The following is an 8,963-nucleotide window of genomic DNA, read 5'->3' as shown; positions in this document are numbered from 1 at the left end:
TATATATATGCATATATATATGTATACATACATATGTACACATATACATATATAGACATATATATAGATATATATCTATATATAGGCATATATGAAGTCATATATATATGCATATATGTACAAATATATACAAATAGATATATACATACATTAACATACAGACATGTATATGTTTGTGTGTATATATATAAATATAAGTAAGTGTATAAATGTATATATATATATATTTATTTATATGTGTGTGTGTGTGTATACGTGTGTTTGTGTGTGTAGACATATAGGTATTTATATATGTGTGTGTGTGTGTGTGTGTATACGTGTGTGTGTGTGTAGACATATATGTGTATATATATATGTGTGTGTGTGCGCGTGCGTGTGTGTGTACACATATATACTTATGCATATGCATACATATATACATAAATACACGTATATAAGTACACATATACATAAATGTCAAATGATATTGTTATTCTTGATGGTGATTGTGATGATGGTTGTGGCGGTGCGGTGGGCGTGATATTGGCGGTAGTCATAACATTTCTGTTCTTTTGTTTTCTCTTTTTCTTTAAGTCAGTTTTACTTTTGTTGATGCTTTTCGCGATATTTCTTTAAATTATAGCAACATAAAAACGAAGAGAATTCATAATGCTTATTACCATAAGACCTTGGAGCAGTCATACTAATGGTAATGGTCCCTATTATTATAAATGTGATAGTTGATGTGTTGATGTTAGTAATAACAATACTAATGTAATAACAGTGATGATGATGATGATGATGATGATGATGGTGAGAACGAGGAGGAGAAGAAGAAGAAGAAGAAGAAGAAGAAGAAGAAGAAGAAGAGAAAGAAGAAAGAGAAGAAGACGGAAAAGAAAAAGAAGAAGAAGAAGAAGAAGAAGAGAAAGAAGAAAGAGAAGAAGAAAAAAAGAAGAAGAAGAAGAAGAGGAAGAGAAAGAAGAAAGAAAAGAAGAAGAAGAGAAAGAAGAAAGAGAAGAAGAAAAAGAAGAAGAAGAAGAAAAAGAAGAAAAAGAAGAGAAAGAAGAAAGAGAAGAAGAAGCAAAGGAAGAAGAAAGATGAAGAAGAAAAAGTTGATGATGAAGATAACGACGATGACAACGATGATGCTGCTGCTGATGATGATGATGATGATGATGATGATGATGAAGATGGAGAAGGAAGAGCAAAAAAGAATGTTGGGCTTGTGGTTGTGATGCTCGTGTTAGTGTTGCTATTATCGTGTTGTTGTTGGTAGTGGTGCTGGTGGTGCTGGTGGTGGTAGTGGTGCTGGTGCTGATGCTGGTCGTGAGCATGATGACGACGATGATAAAGATGACGATGTTGAGGTCGATGACAACGATGACAGCCATAACAACGATAACGACGAGAGCGATGATGATGATGGTGATTATGACGACAAAAAGGGGAGGGTTGAAGAAAAGTAAACGTTGGATGTTGCTGCTGTTGTTTCCTACCTTTATTCTACAACAAGTATAACAAAAATATCCAGACACACTAAATGCAATCCGGTTTGTGTTCCGTGCAATGCTATAAAGATCTGAACAAACAAACATAAGGAAAAGGAAAACGCGATCAACGTTTTAAGCACAGGCTCTTTATCAAGAGAGAAATTATGTAAAGAAACTATTCATTTTTTTTCTTTTCCATGTATGATGGTATTGATATATAAAGAAAGTAAGTAGGTAGGTTTGTAAGTAGATCAGTCGGTAGGACGGTAGGACGGTAGGACGGTAGGACGGTAGGACGACAGGACAACAGGACAACATGACGGCAGAGCAGGAGGACGATAGGATGGCAGAACGACAGGACGGCACGACGACAGGGTGACAGGACGGCACGACCACAGGACGGCACGACCACAGGACGGCACGACCATAGGACGGCACGACGAGAGGACATCAGGACAGCAGAATGACAGGACAGCAGGACGGCAGGACGACAGCACGACATGACTGCAGAACAGTAGGACGATAGGACGACAGGACGGCAGGGCGACAGGACGGCAAGACGACAGGATGGCAGGACGACAGGGCGGCAGGACGACAGCACGACATGAATGTAGAACAGTAGGACGATAGGACGGTAGGACGACAAGACGGCAGGAAGACAGGACAGCAAGGACGAGAGGACGGCAGAACGACAGCACTACATGACGACAGGACGGTAGGACGACAGCACGACATGACTGCAGAACAGAAGGGCGATAGGACGGTAGGACGACAAGACGGCAGGAAGACAGGAGAGCAAGGACGAGAGGACGGAAGAACGACAGGACGGCAGGACGACAGGACGGCAGGACGAAAGGACAGCAAGGACGAGAGGAGGGCAGAACGACAAGACGGCAGGAAGACAGGACAGCAAGAACGACAGGACGGCAGTACGACAGGACGGCAGGAAGACAGGACAGCAAGGACGAGAGGACGGAAGAACGACAGGATGGCAGGACGACAAGACGGCAGGACGACAGGACGGTAGGACGATAGGACGGACGTACGAAAGGCGGGGCAGGAAGACAGACAGCAAGGACGATAGGACGGTAGGACGACAGGACGGCAGGAAGACAGAACAGCAAGGACGATAGGACGGTAGGACGACAGGACGGCAGGAAGACAGGACAGCAAGGACGAGAGGACGGCAGAACGACAGGATGGCAGGACGACAGGACGGCAGGACGACAGCACGACATGACTGCAGAACAGTAGGACGATAGGACGGTAGGACGACAAGACGGCAGGAATACAGGACAGCAAGGACGACAGGACGGCAGGACGACAGGATGGCAGGACGACAGGACGGCAGGACGACAGCACGACATGACTGCAGAACAGTAGGACGATAGGACGGTAGGATGACAAGACGGCAGGAAGACAGGACAGCAAGGACGACAGGACGGCAGAACGACAGGACGGCAGGAAGACAGGACAACAAGGACGACAGGACGGAAGAACGACAGGATGGCAGGACGACAAGACGGCAGGACGACAGGACGGTAGGACGATAGGACGGTAGGACGACAGGACGGCAGGAAGACAGAACAGCAAGGACGATAGGACGGTAGGACGACAGGACGGCAGGAAGACAGGACAGCAAGGACGAGAGGACGGCAGAACGACAGGACGGCAGGACGACAGGACGGCAGGACGACAGGACGGCAGGAAGACAGAACAGCAAGGATGGTAGGACGACAGGACGGCAGGAAGACAGGACAGCAAGGACGAGAGGACGGCAGAACGACAGGACGGCAGGACGACAGGACGGTAGGACGACAGGACGGCAGGAAGACAGAACAGCAAGGACGAGAGGACGGCAGAACGACAGGACGGCAGGACGACAGGACGGTAGGACGACAGGACGGCAGGACGACAGGACAGCAAGGACGAGAGGACAGCAAGGACGAAAGGACAGCAAGGACGAGAGGAGGGCAGAACGACAAGACGGCAGGAAGACAGGACAGCAAGGACAACAGGACGGCAGAACGACAGGACGGCAAGACGACAGCACGACATGACTGCAGAACAGTAGGACGATAGGACGGTAGGACGACAGGACGGCAGGACGACAGGACGGCAGGACGACAGGACGGCAGGACGACAGGACGGCAGGACGACAGGACGGCAGGATGACAGGACGGCAGGACGACAGGACTGCAAGAGGGCAGGACGGTAGTATGGCAGATCGGTAGGTTAGTCGGTAGGTCGGTAGATAGGTAACTTGTTGATTGGTGTATAGATTGGTAGGTAGGTAGGTAGGTAGCTGGAGAGGAATGTAAGTGGAATCATCGCAGATTAACCAAAAGAAATAGCAAGCAGTGTCAGGAGAATTGGTGTATACGCTGAGCCAGCGTGAGTATGCATATGCAGCGATCAATACATATGTATGCATGCTTGAACAAATGTGCTACGAAGTGTGGGTATGTGAATCAGTGTTCGCGAAGGGTAGTGAAAGAATATAGGTAGAAATTTAAAAAAATCCAAGGGTTTGTAACACCTAAGTGAGAACATGTGCCAAGCTGCAAATTAAGTTGCTGCTCTCGGTGAATTCTTGTAGAAAGGGGGTCATCAATATTATATTGAAAACAAAACGTTGATAGAAAGGTAGTGGTGATTATGATGGCAGTAGTAGTGGCCCATGGAAATGCAATGGTGTGCCATAGGTTTGCAGATTTGATACCTTATGTAATATCTAATATTGTAAAATATACGAATAAAATGGTCCAAACTTCGGGAGACGGTTATAGAACCAAAGCGGTGGCGTTCGAAAATAAACTGCTTAACCTGCATGCACAGGTTAAAATGGAAAATTATTAGTAGGTAACTGCAGGCAGCTCCTTATAGGTAGCCTCCTCCTTCTAGGCACTCCTTATCGTTTTGATTGTGTATTCTTTTTGTTTCAAGCTCATCGTTCCCTGCCGACGTCCTACTTCAGTAAAAACAACTCATTTTTAATTTAGTGTTATTCAGTTGGTATTGCCAACCGTTAGGAGGCGCAATGGCCCAGTGGTTAGAGCAGCGGACTCGCGGTCATAGGATCGCGGTTTCGATTCCCAGACCGGGCGTTGTGAGTGTTTATTGAGCGAAAACACCTAAAAGCTCTACGAGGCTCCGGCAGGGGATGGTGGTGATCCCTACTGTACTCTTTCACCACAACTTTCTCTCACTCTTACTTCCTGTTTCTGTTGTACCTGTATTTCAAGGGGCCGGCTTACCACACAGCCACTCCTACGCTTATGGTGTTGTAACGTCTCCTGGAGACTTGAATGCGTAGCGGGTTTGATGCCTGAAGCCTACAGTACCATGCTGTCTGATCTGTTCAACTATCTAATACTTTCTTCATTACTCTGGCCGTGACAAGGAGGCAAAACTTTTGAAACAGTTCTACTGGACACTCTATTCCGATTTCCTATATATTCCTCTTGATGCCATCTGATACTGTCCCCAACGACCCAACATTAACTGGCACTATCTTCACCTTCATTTTTTTCCATAGCCGGGCTATTTCGTACTTAAGAGGATTTTATATATATATTTTTTAGCCTTCCTTCTTGGTTATTCGTGGGTAAAAGGGGCACGCAACATCAACTATATTGCACATCTTTTCTTATTATAATTTTTTTCTCCTCCTCCTCCTTCTTCTTATTATTATTATTATTACATTTGAAAATTCCTTTTCCTTTTCTACTCTAGGCACAAGGCCCGAAATTTTGGGTGAGAGGGACAGTTGGTTAGATCGATCCAGTTAACTGTAAGTTAACTGGTACTTAATTTATCGACCCTGAAAGGATGAAAGGCAATGTCGACCTCGGCGGAATATGAACTCAGAACATAAAGACAGACGAAATACCTATTTCTTTACTACTCACAAAAGCTAAACACAGAGAGGACACACAAGGACAGACAAACGGATTAAGTCGATTATATTGACCCCAGTGCGTAACTGGTACTTATTTAATCGACCACGAAAGGATAAAAGTCAAAGTCGATCTTGGCAGAATTTGAACTCAGAAGGTAACTGCAGGCGAAATACGGCTACGCATTTCGCCCGGCGTGCTAACGTTTCTGGCAGCTCACCGCCTTACATTCTTCATGTTCTTCTTCAGATCACAGACTCGATAAATCTTTGAATTAAATATATTTTTATGGCTGTGTGCATCTATGTTTGTTACTGTCACTCTGGAATAAATCCTGAAATTTGTCATCTATTTTTATTGTTATATCTATGCTCTGGTAATTATTTTTAGAATCGTTCTTTTTTTATATATACTTCTCTTATCTATAGAACTTCAGCCCAGAGAATTATGATCAAAAGTAAACGGATATCCAACCACAACTATTCCACCAAACTCTGGCTGTGGAATACGAAAAGAGGTTATAACAAAATGTCATTGCATAAAATATAACATGTATTACACCTTTTCAGGAATTAGTATTATTACAATACAAAAACAAATACGAGTTCGAAAATTTCCCTCATCAACAACAAAGAACAAATATGTAAATAAAGGAATAAACTTCAGATAACTAATGCATTTTACGAATTCATGTTTTAAATACGAAAATTGTAAACGTCATGTCCTAGTTACGTTAGACATAAAAGCATTTCACTATCTCACTAGTTTACTATGTATATACAATAGATAGCCATTTCTGCGTATTATATTACCCAGTAGATTGATAGGATCATTACAGAATTGGAGAAACGCATTATAATAAATTATTATAGAAAATGGGAGAAAGGCGGAGACTACAGTAAATATCTCATCACATAGGAACATATTGAGTGGCGAACATGAGAGAAAATATAAACATCCGGTAAGATAGAGGCTTTTAGGTTAAATATGCAGCTTGCGGTCATCGATTTTTTCTTTCATGCAATTATGATTTACGAAAGGTAAGTTATCGCAATCATCTAACTTTGGTATTCGAACCTGCTCTCTGAACTCTGAATTCAAATCTCGTTCAGATCGGTTTTGCTTTTTGCCCATTTGCAAACGATAAATTACCCAATTCTGAGTCGATTCTTCTTCTCTCACACTTCCTCTTTCTCTATCTATTATCTCTCTCTCTCTCCCACTTTATCCCTCTCTCTTTCTCTCTCTCCCCTTTTCCTTCTCTCTCTCTCTCTAGCTCGCTCGCTCGTTCGCTCTCTGAAAACATTGGCTGTATTGGATCTTGTCGGTTTTAGAAATATCTAGGACGTGCTATATACCACGACGGTCAGCCTTGCATTCGAAATTGAATGTCCAAGGATCAGGAAAGGATGTGCGAAAGGAAACACATTTCAGTGCTTGAATTTAGGGGAAAACATTTAAACAGTTTATTAAATTCCTAGCTGAGTTCGTGAGATTATCTAAGATAATTCATTTCCCGTCAATACGATGTAGAATGTTTAGACTCAATCTATCAGGTCAGTTGATTTGCCCGAACTAAGGTAACTCTTCTACGCCCGATGATTCCGATCGAGCGATGAGGCATGAATGTCTGGCCTGGGTGGTAGTCCCAATAATCATTCTCTAGCTGAAATGTCTCATCTGCGCAACAGACAACAGCAAGTGGTTCACTGACTGAATAGTTGATACTAGCCGTTGTCAATTTGCATAACCGTGGAGGCGCAATGGCCCAGTGGTTAGGGCAGCGGACTCGCGGCCGCAGGATCGCGGTTTCGACTACCAGACCGGGCGTTGTGAGTGTTTATTGAGCGAAAACACCTAAAGCTCCACGAGGCTCCGGCAGGGATGGTGGTGATCCCTGCTGTACTCTTTCACCACAACTTTCTCTCACTCTTACTTCCTGTTTCTGTTGTACCTGTATTTCAAAGGGCCGGCCTTGTCACTCTCTGTGTCACGCTGAATATCCCCGAGAACTACGTTAAGGGTGCACGTGTATGTGGAGTGCTCAGCCACTTACACGTTAATTTCACGAGCAGGCTGTTCCGTTGATCGGATCAACCGGAACCCTCGTCGTCGTAACCGACGGAGTGCTTTCAGTTGATACTAGCCGTTGTCAATTTGCTTACTGCTACTTCGTTGGACATATAAAGACCCAATAGGTTTATCAGCCAAAATAGCATCCTATGATTTCAATGTGCCCTGGAACGGTGGTTAAATGCTATTTATTGTATATTGTACAACCCACAGTTTTCCAGTAGATTTCCAAGTTGTTGATACCATTGTCCTTCAAATTTCATGTATAAATGGGGAAAATCTCTTCATTTTGGAAAATCAAAGTATGGTTGAGATAATGTTTCTTCAATTTTCCCACCGGCAACCAACTGTAATATTTTGTTTTAGCTTATTATTAATAGAATTATAACCACACATAACCGGGTTTTGGAAGTTTCTTTATAAAACTAATTTTAGCCATGTGTAAGTTACTACTGCTTCATCAAACGCATTTTAACTGATAAATTTTTTTACCAACCACATGGTTCCGGGTTCAGTCCCACTGCATGGCACCTTGGGCAAGTGTCTTCTACAATAGCCTCGGTCCGACCAAAGCCTTGTGAGTGGATTTGGTAGACGGAAACTGAAAGAAGTCCGTCGTATATATGTATATATATATATATATGTATGTGTGTGTGTGTTTGTGTGTCTGTGTTTGTCCCCCTAGCATTGCTTGACAACCGATGCTGGTGTGTTTATGTCCCCGTTACTTAGCGGTTCGGCAAAAAGAGACCGATAGAATAAGTACTAGGTTTACAATAGAATAAGTCCCGGGGTCGATTTTGCTCGATTAAAGGCGGTGCTCCAGTATGGCCGCAGTCAAATAACTGAAACAAGTAAAAGAGTAAAAGAGTAAATAAGGGGAAGATTAAAATTCTTATTCATATTTATAATCATTTCTTTCTGCTTTCTACGGAGGTGGTATAGGTATAGGGTTACACTTGCAAAAATTAACAAAGCTGATATATATATATATATATATATATATATATATATATATATATATATATATATATATATATATATATATATATATATATATATATATATGAAATTGTGATTCTACGACTGAACTTCTTGAAAGTACTAATAAATTGGCGGGGTATAAGATTTTCTTTTTTTTTTTTTTGAATTTAATGGCATTAATTACACATATACATTATACTTGTATTGACGAATATATTTGCAAAATTGCAAACTTATGTATCTGTATATAAATGTATATACATACATGAGCTGCATGAATATATCCAAAATCGCTTTGCTTAAATGGTGTGTGAATGAATATATATATATATATTATATATATATATATATATATATATATATATATATATATATATATATATTCCCCTCTATATTTTCTCTTTATTCTTTCTATCTATTTTTCCTCTCCATGTTCTCCCTATTTTTTCTTCCCTTTTCCTTTTCCTTCTCTTTGTTTCTATTTCCTTACAAGAAGAATGAACCATTCAAATCTATTTAACATTCACTCTATGTT

General features: G+C 42.0%; 1 protein-coding gene across 1 annotated transcript; it reads right to left on the bottom strand.

Annotated features, from left to right (window-relative positions):
* Nucleotides 1-1,723: 1,723 nt before the first annotated feature.
* Nucleotides 1,724-5,719, bottom strand: LOC115214820 (keratin-associated protein 16-1-like). The gene is made up of 2 exons (XM_029783850.1): nt 5,592-5,719; nt 1,724-3,668 (listed from the first exon to the last, which is right to left on the bottom strand). The coding sequence occupies exons 1-2, from the start codon at nt 5,717-5,719 to the stop codon at nt 1,724-1,726; spliced, it is 2,073 nt and encodes a 690-aa protein (XP_029639710.1).
* Between the last annotated feature and the right edge of the window lie 3,244 nt (nt 5,720-8,963).

The sequence above is a fragment of the Octopus sinensis genome, linkage group LG8 (genome assembly GCF_006345805.1).
Source record: "Octopus sinensis linkage group LG8, ASM634580v1, whole genome shotgun sequence".
NCBI lineage: Eukaryota > Metazoa > Mollusca > Cephalopoda > Octopoda > Octopodidae > Octopus > Octopus sinensis.
Note: the sequence above shows the minus strand (reverse complement) of the source record. Positions and strands in the feature narration are given on the sequence as shown.

What these genes read in the sequence shown, in the direction of transcription:
- LOC115214820 (XM_029783850.1), bottom strand. Translation starts at nt 5,719, where the DNA reads ATGACAAATTTCAGGATTTATTCCAGAGTGACAGTAACAAACATAGAT. An exon ending in AACATGAAGAATGTAAGGCG is followed by an intron (nt 3,669 to 5,591) that starts GTGAGCTGCCAG and finishes GCCCTCTTGCAG; the next exon opens with TCCTGTCGTCCTGCCGTCCT.